At 40.5% G+C, this 15,163-nt stretch overlaps 1 protein-coding gene across 1 annotated transcript in view; it reads left to right on the plus strand.

Moving 5' to 3' along the window:
• The window catches only part of Sap-r (Saposin-related), a 168,492-nt gene that overhangs the window by 128,663 nt on the left and 24,666 nt on the right, over positions 1-15,163 (plus strand). The window contains exons 13-16 of the mRNA XM_067095684.1: positions 448-594; positions 10,034-10,202; positions 10,402-10,476; positions 12,873-12,973. Coding sequence (XP_066951785.1) covers positions 448-594; positions 10,034-10,202; positions 10,402-10,476; positions 12,873-12,973 — 492 coding nt within the window. The remainder of the gene's footprint in view (positions 1-447; positions 595-10,033; positions 10,203-10,401; positions 10,477-12,872; positions 12,974-15,163) is intronic.

Genomic DNA, 15,163 nt, shown 5'->3' on the forward strand with positions numbered 1-15,163 from the left:
AATGAATAATTACAAAACAGGAGTTGTGGTAGGCTATTAAGTTTTTTTATGAATTGCATTCTGGTGTAAAGCTATGTGAGTTACCTCCATGGTACCCTATTGTGTAGGATATTTGGTTTATGTATCAGAAGGAGCAGCCCCAGATCTGTCCTGTTAAGTTGAGATGACATAATTTGTTACACATGTAACAAATTATGTGCAACTTTCTTCATTTTATGCATGCCCTTCTATTCTGCAGAAATTTGTTTTACAAGTTAAAAGGTCTATAGGCTTGTTTCATATGAATATTTACTAATTCTCAATAATAAGTACATTAATAGTGGGGTTGGATTGGATTTTTAATAGTGTGTAGTTGGAATGATAAAATTTAATAATCATGAAGTAGGAGTCTATATGTTGTGAATTTGTTAAAATGACCCTCAATTTTTCACTGTTCTTGGATTTCAGATCTGCCCCATGTTGCACCTTTGCCCCTCTGAGCAACAGCTTGAGGAAACTTCTGATGCTCATGTGAAGAAAGAGGACGTTACTTGTGTTATGTGTGAATATGCCATGACGCAGTTAGAGGATATATTGCAGGATCATAAAACTGAGGTGAATATATTTTACTGAATTTGTAGGTAGCATGTATAAAAAGTTTATTGGTAACACTATTATATTTAATATCCCAACTGAAGTATTTACATTCTCATCCCCTGACAAATACATGTGGTGTTAACTCTGTAGACCATATCACATTGTGGAATAACTAAAGAAATTACCCCTACAGATTGTTTGAAATGGAAGATAGTGATTCTCCTATAGCCATAGCAAACTTTTTGTAATTCTTGTTGAATTCAAATTGACAATCTTTTGCAAACAGTTAGCTAAATTCTCCCAAGTGTTTTTGGGTAATTGTAAGTCCAGCTTTCTGCTATTTCAGGTATCAGATAAAAATTCTTAACAGAGCATCAATAGGTACTTGGGTGAATGTTGATACTACATAAGAAGTCATGCCTAAAATCATTGCTTGAGCTGTACATTATTTGATTTATTTATAAGATGGCAATTATTGAACAGGAACTTATTTACAGGCCTTAATGTTGAGGTATCTACTGTAGGTCTTGTAACCATGAAGTAACTTCCCTACTACATGGCAGTATAGGAACAAACAGCTCTCATAACTTGGGAATGTCATGACTTCTGAATGTCTAAAAGAGAGCTCTCACGGCCTCTACTGCACTAATTCTTGTTGAGCATTCGTCACATCAAGGTTATCAAGTGCTCTGCCATGAAGATGTAGGGTCAAAACTGGATATTGTGTTAAAAAGTGATATTTGCTTAGTTCTTTAAAGGAATTACCATTTCCTCATTGATGTTCACTTTTCCCTCTGCATGTATAATTTATTAAAATGGTGTGATATACAGCACAAAAAGTTCTCTACCTCTTCAGTGAAGATAATAATTTTTCCAGTGATGCAAGTTCAAGAGCATTCCTCACATTATTATCTGCATTACCTTCTGCCATTGATTTACATTGCACCTTCTTAACGCAAAAGCATACTGAGGTGTTATTAACTGTTGTTTATTGTTGGAGTTACAAGCAAACCCAGTTTTGTTAATGAACATTTCATGAACGTTGATGTGAGATGATGATGGATGTTGATGTCTCCATCACTTCTACTCTTGTTCTGTATGTGTGTCAAAACACAAATTTCAAGTTTTATATAGGTAACTTACCAAATAATTACATAGCTATTAGTTTCTACTTTACGCGGCAGGTCAAAATTCAAAATTCACAGTAGCTCTCTCTTGTTTTAGGTGTAGGTAGACTGCCCCGCCCACTTTCAGGGAAGAATAGGTACAGCACAGCTAAAGAGCTATTGGTTATTGAGCAGCAATTGGTTTGTCTTCACCGGATGTTTGAATATTTTCTTCATTTGGTGAAGTATTCTGTTTTATGGCAGCATTCTGCTGTTAATTAGCTTTGCCATATTCAGTTAACATTCTTGGTTGTGACTTTCCCGATTTTGACTTTTAACTAATCATGTCCGACTCTAGTTTGTGTAGCGTTAGGTATTGCAGCAAAGGCTGCAGACTAGATTCAATTCGGCTTAGTGTGATACCCATACTGTCTGTAGTTCTTGTAGGGAACAAATTTGCTCGCCTGATCCCAGTTGTGAAGAATGCAAGGATTGGGATAAGGGGAAGTGGCAGACTTTGTAGACCCATTTAGATGATTAAAATGTGACTGACTGAGAAAGGCAACTGCTAGGGCTGAAGCTAAGGCCTCTGCTAGTTCAGCTAATTATCCGTGAGCTGATATTGCTGCTTTGCCCATCCCTTCAATACCTGTGACAACTTTTTCCCTATCTCCACTCCTCCAACTTTTCTTGTTACTCCATTACCTGGCTCTCATTCTTCTGAACCCAATGCCATTGCCAGCTCAGAAGTGCAAGTGGATCAGAAATTTAATTTTTGGTTAATACCGTTTGTGAGATTGGGAATTCTGTGAAAGTCCTAATGGACAAATTTAACAGTGTTGATGCAGTGTTAGTGGAGTTGGTGGCTACTTATCCCACTGATGCTACTAGACCAAGGTCCCTGCTAAACTCCCCTTGGTCACCTGGGAGGAAGCAAACTGGCAGTCCAAGGGAGGTCGGTGGGGTTTGCCCACAAGTAGTTTCTTCCTCAACCGAGCTTGTTGTCCTTAAGTCCCGGGACTTGGAGGACTGCCACTGGAAAGGTGTCTGCTTGGATGCTCATATCTTATTGTCTAGCGATTCAGACTCGCATGGGCCCAAAAAGTGCAGTGGGTGCTTTGCTAAGGTGTCGAGGCCATTGAAAAGGCTGGTTGCCTAAGTGGAAGATGACTCCCCCCCCTCGTAAGCGAACTATCGAGAGGGAACGTGGCCCGCTCCCTTTCTGTAGCTTTTGGGAGTCACCTGTTCAGGCACCTTGTGCCCGAGTCGGAAAGTGTAGTGTATGAGCACCCAGTAGGGGACCATTGTGTGTCTTGAGCGCCAGTGCTGGAGCGCCCATCGTATGAGCATTCAGTGTCCTCACTTCCAGCTCATGGGTGCCCAGTCACTGAATGTTCCGAGTTGGAAAATTCAGTGTATTAACTTCCAGTGTATGGACGTCAGGTGTGAGCGCCCATCATTTGAGTGCCCAGAAGCCAAGTACCCATCATTTGGGCGCCCAGTGTCCAAGCTACAAGCTCCTGACTGCCTAGTGTCCTCAAAAGGTGTCACAGCTGCTAAGTTTTCTGTGTCAGATTGTTCACTGAGCAGGTGCCCAGTGTCCAATAGCCCAGTGTCAGTGGCTGCTTCCGTTGATGTATGTTCACCTGTCAGTAAGCATGCTGCACCATAGGTAGGACAGCCAATACCTGGTGTAACAGGTGAGTTACCCTCTGTTGTTGTGGACCCGTCATTGGCTCCTATTCAGCTCCGACTAGATAATATTCTGAGCCTTCTTCAGAAACCAGCCCCTTTGGTTCAGGACCCTGTGGAACCTCCAATGTCGCCCATTTCCTCTGAAGAGGAGCCAGTGGAAGAGGAACAACTAATGTCGAAATATTCGGCCCTTTTACGATTCTTCTTGGTCTGTTATCCTTTGTTTTTGTCTCCAGCCTCCCCATCTTCTCCGGGCTCAGCCTTTTTGATGCGGCAACCTGCAGGAACTTCCAGGTTACCGTGTATGGTTCTTTCCTCTTCCTCTAGGAAAGCCTTTGCCTGCATCAGAGAAGAGGATATTGGGAAAGCAATTTTTTGTATGCCTCCCTCGCTATTGATATGGCAGAAGTATCTGTCATACGCCAACTGGAGAAGGGCCTTACTTGGGAGTTTCTGCCTCCTCTCAAGGGGACTTATCCAGCCTCATTGGGGCTACATGTCACTTGGCTCTCTCTTCTGCAAGGATCCTTTTCACTGCGTCGAAGCTGGACCATCTTATTAAAGATATTTTCAAAGTCTTCGAGGTCCTCAGCTTCCTTGATTGGACGGTAGGAGTGTTAGCAAAGAAGATTGAGGACTGGGCCACGCTGCAAGAGAACTTTGCTGCAGATTGGTTAGGGGATTTAGCTTGCACTGATAGAGTAGTGAGAGACTGCACCCAAGAGTTGGTGACCATCTTTACCACTGGGGTCCTGAAGAAACAAGATTTGTGGTGCTCGTTTGCCAGTAAGGGAGTCACTCCCTCTCAACGTTCCTCTCTCCTGTTTTGCTCTTTTAGGCAAGAACAGCGTATTCCCTCAAGAGACCCTGGAACGTGTAACGGCTGAAATTCAAAAGAAGTCGACACAGGACTTTCTCACACAGTCTGCCAAGAGGACTAGGATTCCAGCATGAGCTCCTTCAACTGCCACAGCTGCCAGGATGTCTTCTCTGTTGTCTCAGCAGCCCTTTTGAGGTAGTATAGGTCACTTCCAGTCCCATCTTAGAACCAACCTCCTGACAACACAACCTGTCAAGAAGCCTTACCAGTAAGTCTGCCCCTTGCAAGTGAGTTACCTGTCCTCCGTGTCCCAGTGGGAGCGAGACTCCTTCATTCTTGGAGCAGGTGGAAGACCAGGAGTGGAGAACCTTGGGTTCTAGAGGTCTTGAAAAAGAGCTACGCAATCCCTTTCAGGGAGAAACCTCCCTTAATAACCTTTCCCATCAGCTTAACAGCCTACTCAATAGGCTCGGAGAGGTTTTTGGCCCTGTCTCGGGAAGTTTCAGCTCTACTTGAGAAGCAAGCTGTGGAGGTGGTTGAGGATGCAGGCACAGTGGGTTTCTACAACTGCCTCTTTGTCATTCCCAAGTCATAGGGAGGATGGAGACTTGTCCTGGACGTCATTGTTCTGAACTTCATTCAAACAAAGTTCAGAATGGAAACGAACCAGTCGGTCCTGTCAGCCATCCACCAGGGAGACAGGATGGTCATGATCGATATGCAGGATGCATACCTCCACGTTCCAGTTCACCTGGACTCCAGAAAGTATCTGAGGTTTGTGTTCCAGGACAGAGACTTCCAGTTTCGGGCACTGTGCTTCGGCCTCTCTACGGCCCCTCAAGTTTTTGCTCAGGTTCTCGCCCGTCTGGCAAAATGGTTGCATCTGATGGTGACAAACGTATCTTTACCTCACAACTGGCTCATATACTCAACACTTCAACTTACTCAAGATTTAGGATTATTAATAAATTTCAAGATGTCACAACGAGTCCAAACTCAGTCAATTCTGTATTTGGGAATAGTGATAGATCCTCTGAATTTTCGGGCTTTACAAAGGATTCAGAATTGCCTTTGGAAAGTCTGGGACTTCCTATCTCGCCCATCCTGCTCAGCCAATGCATGGATGAGTCTTCTGGGAACCCATTCTTCCATCGAGAAGTTAGTTCCGTTGGGCAGGTTGGACACCAGTGTGTTGCAGTTTTACCTCAGGGTCAACTGGCAAAGGAAGGTTTTCCAGGACTCGTTCGTTTTTGCCATCTTCCCCGGAATCAAGGAGGACCTTCAGTGATGGCTGATGGATGATTTGCAACAGGGAAGTCACTGTCTCCGATGAGCCCCAACCTAATGTGGAGATCTGGGTTGGCAGGCTCTCCTCAATGGCATGGAGGTTTCAGGAATATGGTCTCCAGCCGAAAGGAACCTTCACATCACTGTAAAAGAGTTGAAGGCAATACATCTAGCCCTTCAGTGCTTTGCAGCAGAGACCTTCAACAGGACAGTTGCAGTCCATTCGGACAGCATGACTGCTCTGGCCTACATCAGGAACCAAGGAGGGACTCATTCATTTTTGCTCTACGAAGCAGCCAAGGACTTCATTTTGTGGGCACAAAACAACAGGACCTGCGATGTGACCTGCCTCATCCAGGGCAAGATGAACGTCCTTGCAGACAAATTGAGTCATGGCAAACAGGTTCTACTAACGGAGTGGACGCTAAATCTACTTGTGTGCTCCGACCTGTTGAGGCTGTGGAGAAAGCCCTTGATAAACTTGTTTGCGACGTCAAGGAACCATTGTCTATCTATGTATTGTTCCCCTGCTCCGGATCCTCAGGCATGGGCGTCGGATGCCATGCTGCAGGATTGGTTGGATCTCAATGTATATGCCTTTCCTCCTTTCAGCATGGTGAGGGAGGTATTGAAGTTCAGCACCTACAGCAACACTTCAGTAACCCTAGTAGCTCCCTTTTGGCTGCATAAGGAATGGTTTCCAGATCTTCTGTGTCTGCTGACGGGTTTTCCAAGGCTACTTCCCCAGAAGAGAAATATTATCAAACGGCCACATTTTCACAGATTCCATCTAGGCTTATCCATTCTCACTCTGCCAGGCTTCAGAAAGTCAGGGAGCTTGTCAGAGCAAAACGATTTTCAAGGAACGGCGCAGAAGCTATTGCAAAGTGTAGGCAATGACCTGCTGCAGTCTGCCAAGCCAAGTGGGCAATCTTTCAGAGTTGGTGCCAAGAGCGGAATATCTCCTCCTCTCAGACATCTGTAGGCCAAATTGCAGAAATTTTGTTATTTCTTAGATCCTCGAAGGGTTAGCTACATCTACCATCAATGGTTACAGGGCGATGTTGAATTCTGTCTTCAAACTAAGAGGAGTGGACCTGTCTTCTAATCAGGATATTGGCGATTTAATAAAATCTTTTAATACACGTAAACAAGAAAAACATTTTAAAGTTGTTTGGAACTTAGGCATTGTCCTCAAATGGCTTTCAGGCTCACCTTTTGAGCCTTTGGAATCCTCCTGTCTTAGAAACCTAACAAGGAAGACCATATTCTTAATGATCTTACCTATGGCGAAGAGAGCTAGTGAGCTACATGCTCTTGATGAGAGGGTAGGCTTTACTCAAGGTAATGCTGTATGCTCATTGACTTTAGGATTCATGGCAAAGAATGAGGACCCTGCTAACCCCTGGCCATGTTCTTTTTCGGTCAAGAGGTTGTCTGAAATCCTGGGCCCAGCAGATCAGGAGAGAGTTCTCTGCCCAGTAATAGCATTACGAGAATACCTAGAGAGAACCAAGAATATTAGAGGTTCCTCTTCAAATCTTTGGTGTTCAGTTAAAGACCCCAGTCATCCATTATCCAAGAATGCCTTGACATTCTTTTTAAAGACCATGATTTCAGAATCACACTCGGGGTTATCACAATTTCTTGCCTTTATGTAAGGTCAAGGTGCATGAAATATTAGCAGTGGCTATGTCTTTGGCCTTCAGACGTAATCTGTCTCTTTCTTCAATCTTGCAATCAACATAGTAGAGATGCAAGTCAGTTTTTGCTATATTTTACCTGTGTGACATCGAAACAGTGTATGAAAAATGCAATACACTAGGCCCGTTCTTCGCAGCTGGCATGGTATTGGGAGGTGAGGGACGGGAGGAATGCTTTCGTTTTCCTCTGTCCACTCTCCTTGAATAAGGATTGTTGCACTTCTTGGGAAGTCCGGTGGGCACTGTGTGTTGTGAGTGCCGCTAAGTTTTGGTTTTTATGGCTCTGGTTGAAATTTTAATTTAAGGTGTAGGTTAAATTCTTATTTGGTCATATTTCATTGTACTGTGCCCAGGGCAGGGGCATACACACATATTTACTTATGTGTTCTGTTTGATTGTAATGATTGTAAGTTTTGGCAACCTACAATAGACTCCTACATTGCAAAGCACCCACTAATGTAGAGGCTACTCTTGGCTCTACCACCACGCCACTACAGGTCGAGAGGAGCTAAAACCAGAGGCAGTACCCACCTGGCATAGCTCCCTCACCAGTTAAGGTTACAAGCATCTCATGATGCTAGCTAATTTTCTATTCCAAATTCTTCTCCATGTGTGAGTGTTTTTGGGTAGTACATGTCCATACGTTCCACCACCTTTCAATGTGGGAGTCAGCTATGTAATTATTTGGTAAGTTACTTATATATAAATAACATTTTTATGTAATAAAATAAAGTTTTATATAAACTTATCAAATAATTACTTGATAAGACCAACTTATCAAATAATTACTTGATCAGAGCCCTCCCTCCTCCCCTCATGAATTTTGGGCTGCCGCATAAAATAGAAACTAATAGCTGTGTAAGTAGTTGGTAAGTATATGTAAAACTTTATTATAAAAAAAAAATGTCATTTTGTTATATCCTGTATTCTTTCACGCAATTTTCATAAAGGCCTGCCTAGAAAAACCTCATCAAGTGTTCCAATATTTTACCAGTGCAGTAGGAGATGGGGTAATTTTCAGAGAAAACACCAATGTATGGAGAAAGACCAGTGACAAAGTTGGTAAAATATGCCTTTTAATTCTTTCCCATCATTCTGTCATCACAGAGTAGAGCTGGAGCAGTTGCTGAAAGTTTATGGCGAGAAATCAGGTTTAAGTGGGTCTTTGATGTATGCATTGGAAGGAAATTGTTGACGCAATTGTACAGAGAACACACACATCATACCATAATCTAACTTTACAGCTGTCCTTATCATGCCAGAAGTAATTGTTTGATCTCCCTTTTTTATTAGTGCTGTACATCACTATACATATACCTCTTAATGTTCATTTGTGCCAGAATCAAAGCCACTATATCATATAGCTGCCTCATCAGAATTGCAATGTGTTATGGAAACTCATGGATGTTTTCCCATATCTGCATAGTCATTCTTGATGTTCTAAGATTGAAATTTGAATTGTTCAGACCAAGTTCTGTGTAATTGTATGTAAATGTATGTAGGGTGTGTAAAGTAGTATGATGTGTACAGACATCATCCACTGGTCCTTATTTCCCAGTTCAAGATGTTTCAGAAACTCTTGATGAAGCTTTCCAGACCACTTGAATTATTATTTGACCAAAACAAGCACTTGTTTCTTTGAATGGTTAAAAGTACATTGAGAATACTCTTTAAAGAAAGTGACATAAGGTCTGCCAAGAGAAGGTAAGATATTTTTGGTAACTTTTATGTGTATTGTACAGTGACCTACATTTAATGTGCTCATGAGCATGTAGGTGATAGAAATTACCAACCAGTGCCTGTCCTGTATGGATTTGACACTTGCAGACAACAGAAGATTTTTTTTTGCCATTATGAACATGCAAGTTAGAGAAACAAGGACTTGTCCTTCATGCACTCATGAACAAGTAAACAATTGAAACAAGGGACATGTCCTTCATGCACTCATGAACAGGTAAACAATTGAAACAGGGGCAACCAATGAACTGTCCATTTTGCATGTGTGAACATGCAACCAATGGAAACAAAGGAATAGTGTCCCCAGTTTATCAGTTTGTCAATTCTTTTGTAGATTAGCTAGTTCATTTTTTTATAAAAAGCATCAACAATTGCTCATTATTCCTTAGAAATGTATTAGGTAGAGGTTTGATTTAAAGGTTTATTATTTTAAAGGTTTTTACACATGAAATCTTGAGATAGTGTCCTTGCATGGTTAGATGAAAGTGAAATATGTATCTGCATTTGTAGCAGGGAGGTGGTAATATTGTTGCTGAAACCTTTCCTTCCATCATCATTGATAAGGATATGTATGCTCAACTACTGTCCACAGTTCATCCAACTGCATCTGTCCACAGGCAAGCAGTGATTGTTTTGCTGAAATATTTTCCTTGCATCATCTTTGATAATAAATGGTGGAAAATTTCCTAGTTATTAGAGCTTATGCTGCAGCTGCTTTGTGCTGTCTTTTTATGGGATGTTACATATAGAATACAATGGCTGGTTGATTTTAAAAACTGCACAAACGTACCAATATGCTTGGTTCTTTCAATGTAACATCACAAGCAGCACCAGTGGATTGGGCACAACAATTGTTTCTGGGTTCAGATTCAGCATTGTATTATGCATCACTGCAGAAATGACAGTTTTCACAGCATCTAACATGAATTTTATTGGTATTGTCATTGAAGTTCATCAGCTTACCATCAAGAACTTGCAAGATATTATAGTTAGAGGTTTGTTTGGGGAAAGTTTTGATGACAATGAGACTTCACTCTGTTCATGTGGCATATAGTGGCACACTGATGTTGAATGAGATTTTAATAATTGTCATAATGTTTACATTTCAGGATAACATCCGTAATGCACTGGACACCTTGTGTAGTTATTTGCCAAAAGCTGTGAGAGCTGAGTGCCAGGTATTTGTGGACACCTACACCGATCAGATCATTCACATGCTTATCAATGACTTATCTCCAGATGAAGTGTGTGTCCAACTTGGTCTCTGCAAACCTAAGAGTATGTTCCCTGTGAATAGATGTTAATCATATTTATATTTTAAATATCAAGATTTTGCCTCTTTACAAAGTTCATGACAGAAATTGTGTAGTACCATACTGTACATTTTTCTAAGGTGCTCAAAGCATCTCCTTATTGGAACAGAATTCACTCTCTGTTATATATCTGAACATAATTCCACTTGCTTCGTCTTTTCCAGAACCTTCATTGCCAAAACTTGATAGTTCTCATCAGTTGCCAATTTCACGCATGTTTTTGTCTCCACAGACACCAAGTGAGTACATTTAGAAATTGTATGCCATACTAAAAGTAACAGTTCTCTCACACAAATGCTTGTTGTTGTACACCTGCACTTGTGTGGGATAAATTATGACATGGTATCTGTCCTCTTGCTTCACTGTCTCAGATACAATCCCATCTTTGCAAACCCTGTTCCACCATTCCATTTGGTGGATCTCCCAGATTTACTTTAAAGGCAGACTTTTTACTTATTGAAGGAGTGCCTTTATTTTTGAGCTATGAAACATTACCCAATAATATGTCATTATCTGTCAATAATCTGTACACCTAAATGGTGATCAAAGACTGATTAAAATTATATTTGCATGCTTTTTTCCAAGATTTTTTCCAAGAATTTGAAAAGTAGAAGGGAGATTTGTAATTGACTTTGGGTCATCTTGATTCACTTGTTGATATTTTTCAACAGCAATGTTTAGAATGAAATTACGTAGTGTATGGTATATAATGAAATTCGTGAGCTGGAAATACCCCCAAAGGTGAAACCAAGGTTTAAATATTCTGAAATGTAGAGAATTGAAGCACAATTATCACCCAGTATACATAGTATCACTTAACAGGGTTTCACTCTAAAGCAGTTGCACAAGGCAAAAAGAAAATTTTAAACTGAGGAAAAATACAAAAAGGTTAAAACATGATTGAAGCAGTGTCAGGGGACACTAATGCCCATGCATTACCCTTTGTTCTGCCCGTTTACCCATGGATCGTGCATTACCTTGCAGAGCATGCAGCACTCTACTATACCAGTCCATTTATAGCCTTGTCCAAGAGCATATCTCAAGTGCAGACCCAGTGGTGGTTTAATGTAAACCTCTCGTGCAGCCTTTGTGGTCCATCGTTTTTGTTCAAAAGCAACCTTAATAAAGCTGTTCAATGGCTCCAAAGCATTCTAGAAGGGATAAAGGTAGTGAGAGCAAGCCTAAAAATATCTTGGATGTGTGTCTGTCCGAAGGACAAGTGGTTTAAAATTCCCTCGATGCCCTCTTAGTGATTTTCGTTAGAGAATCATGTCCAGTACCCCTTTGTTCTCTCCCAAGGTAACGCTTGGTACCCACGTGTGCGTATATCTTCCCCCTCCCCTCTCCCTTGCCAGTGTGTGTTTTGGCAACAGTGGAAGAGAACCTTAAACCTGATTTTAGGTGGTGTTGGGCAGAGATAAACCCTGTAGTAAATTTATGCTTCCTGACCCCTATTGTAGTAGACCCCTCATTCTGTTTTCTCGTGTCAGACAAGAGTGAATGTGCCAACATATGTGGGGTGGCTCACCCCCAGCGGTCTCACTCACTATGAGAAGAGATGCCACAAAAGGGCAGTCCCTACAGAGAGTTGACTTGCATCCCCTCCCCATGCCCTCTAGTGTCATGACATAGGGAAGCTAGGCATCCTTCAGGAAGGTTCAAGAATCCAATATGGTGACCCATGCCATGTAAGTTCCCCTTAGGTGATCCACCCCACCCCAATTTCAACATGCAGTGGCAGTCTAGGCCTACAAAGTTGTTGAGGCCCCTTGCGGACACGTACCAAGAGAGAGAGAGAGAGAGAGAGAGAGAGAGAGAGAGAGAGAGCCCAGAGCTTTAATCCCCCCCCCTTCTCTCTCTCTCCTTTGGTGGGTTGCTCCTCCATAGTCCTCCATAGTAGATAACAACTTACAGGAGCAATGTCAACAGATGGATCCCTCTGTCCTTGAGGAGTGATCATATGAGACCAGTGGGAAGGGGAGGGACACTCGCTGAAGTAAAATAGATTGCTGAGGAAAAGGCATACATCAGAGCAGAGTTTGGGAGTTGGAGGAGCTGGAGTCTGTCCTCCTGGAGAAGAGACCCTGGGATCAGAGGAAATGAACTCAGAGGGTGAACCTTGAGTGTTCCCTTTTCTGGTTTACTTTGAGAATTAAAAATTTTTTTTGCCTTTTTCTTCTCGGGGTTCTTGGAGTTTCAAAACCCATCAGTTAATATTAGAGCATCTCCTAAGGAAATTATTCAAGAATTTTCCTTGATTTGTATAAATGCTTTAGTGTAGGTACCATCACTTAATGAGTAGCCATCACTTGATGAGTAGTTTTTTAAGGGAATTTAACTAGAATTTCTCATAACGTGTGAATTCCTTTGTGTAAAGAATATGGAACCCTCTGGTTAATGAGGTACCCTTGAGGAAATTAGGCTAAGTTTTTCCTTTGCATGCATAGATACACATGAAATCCATGCTGTCAGCAGTATTATGGAAGAAAACCATGACCTTGTGAAAAGTTTTACTATAGTTTTTGAAAATTTTATAAAATCCTCTTTTGACCATCATGTTGTGAGTTACTTAGTAAGGTTACTAAAACTAACTTCTTACCCAATATTGCTTCAGCTTAGAAAATTTATTTTCCAGAAACGGGTGATGGTTTTGAAACAACACAGTCAGCTGTTTGTGTTATATGCGAGTTTGCAATGATGCAACTAGATAATATGCTCTCTGAAAATGCAACTGAAGTAAGTAATGTGTCCATTCTATTTTCTGTGTTTTGTATTTAGGCTAGTTTTTTTTTTTTAGGTATGGATGAAGTTCTTGAATTTGAATCGTATAATGCAGTCATAATGGGTTGGTCAGTATTCTCTGAAGCGTTTACAGCTTTTGCCATTTTTTAAAGTAATAAGTGTGAAATTTACTATGCTCATGAAATGTTTTAGATATTTGTTTATTTCATATAAACTACAATATTGGCATAAGTATATCAAGAATTATTTTGATTGGACTGAAGGTGTCTGGCCATAAATGTGGAAGTATTAATGTTACAAGTATTTTTTAGATGATTTTTAATGATTGCACTAGAGTTGACCCCTGTTATTCGCAGGGGATGTGTACCATAACCCCCCGCGAAGAGCTAAAATCCATGAATACTCGACACCCCTACAAAAATGCTTGTAACTGCCTACTTTAATAGTTCAAATGCCAAAAAAGCCTTTAAAATTGCTTATACCTGAGTATTTTAATAGTTTTATCACAAAAAGTACATTTAGTTAAGAAAATATGAAAATGCAATAACTTGTGAATGTTTCTTTATGAAAAACATCGCAAATAGGCGAATTTTCCACGAATAATGTGTATATATGCTCCACAGAGAAATCCGTGAATCCAGAACTGCGAATAGGCAGGGGTCCACTGTACTGGTTATTTAATTGATGGGTTACATATACATTAGTGTTCAGAGGCTCATAACACTTAGCATCGGATGGGGCCAATTAGAGAGCAGTTTCACAACTTGACCCGAAGTGGCCTTTACATAGGCATTCTTGTGAGGGGTGGCCATTTGACGAGCTGGGGAAAAAGTAGGTTTTGTACCCCAATAATGATATCCCATTCACAGAAATTCAAGGGGTAGCGGTATATTTACCAGTCGCCAAGAAAGCCAACGTGCATGTCCCCCACATGACTTAAAAAACTGCAATCAAAATAACCAAAACAAAAATGGAATACAGTAACATAAATGCCTCAAATATTAAAACATGGAACACAGCCCACCGAGATACCTCTTGTGCACTGCCACACCCTTGTTGCCAGTACCCTGTGATTCTCTCGTCATGGTTGGGCCCCTATAGAATCTTACAGTGACACTGTGGTACTCATAAGGCAGTGTTGCCACTTTTAATATATTTTTTTGGCTTTATATAATGATCTAATATTTAGAAAACTTGTCTTTGTTTAATTAGATTTACATCTTTGGTGGTTCCTGGGTTTATTGTAACTAAAGCAGAAAGGCAAGCGAGAGAAAAATCCCTATTTCTTCTTTACATTTCAGTTACTTATTCCCAATGATACTGAAGTGCTCTGAGAGTTGATGGGAGCCCTTGTGAATGTGCAATCATTGTATTGTTGTTTCTGTTTATATTCTCATTTATTTCATGACTTTTCTTTAATTAGGTTGTTCCCTTTAAACTATAATTATCTCTACATTTATTGCAAATAAGTGCTCTTCCTTAGGCAGTAGGCTCTTTACTGATTTTCTTAAAATTTTGAGTAGCAAGAGATGCAACCCATTAAATCTGTTATAATGGAGGCATTATCCAGTCAGCTGCCTAGTAATCTGTTACAGTGATGGTTGCCAGCACTCTAGTAGATTAATGCTTTTATGATATTAAAGTTTTTTTATAGGGTTTTCTTTTAAAAATACAAAATGATGATTTACAAATGTTAACAACACTGATATTGGTATGTAAGCTTCTACAGTGTTATATTGCTACAGTCGTGATGCACGTTACAGTATATAATTTAGGTAGATTATGTTTAAAATATACACATTGCAAGATTGTATGACATGTACAGCATTTTGGATGTCTAGTAAGTGCAAATGTAGATATGGTATTTCATGCCAGGCCTTTAGGTTATTTACTTAGCATCCAGTGCTCTTCAACTCCTAGAAGCCAGACTGTGTGCATTAAGCAATGAATATCTGTGAAAAAAAGCCACATAAGTGATGACCTAGTTTAATAAACATGTGATGGTTAATAACTGCATGAGCCTTTTTCCATTGGGTGAATAATTCATTATCGTAGTGTTCACCCAGCTCTTGGACAAATAGGTGTTCATTTGTTTTTTGCATACTATATGTTGAGGCAAAATAAAAAAAAATTAAAAAAATTTGAAATTTAAAAGAAAATTACAATTGATACAATGCAATTGTT

This window comes from Macrobrachium rosenbergii, chromosome 51, assembly GCF_040412425.1.
Source record: "Macrobrachium rosenbergii isolate ZJJX-2024 chromosome 51, ASM4041242v1, whole genome shotgun sequence".
Classification (NCBI taxonomy): domain Eukaryota; kingdom Metazoa; phylum Arthropoda; class Malacostraca; order Decapoda; family Palaemonidae; genus Macrobrachium; species Macrobrachium rosenbergii.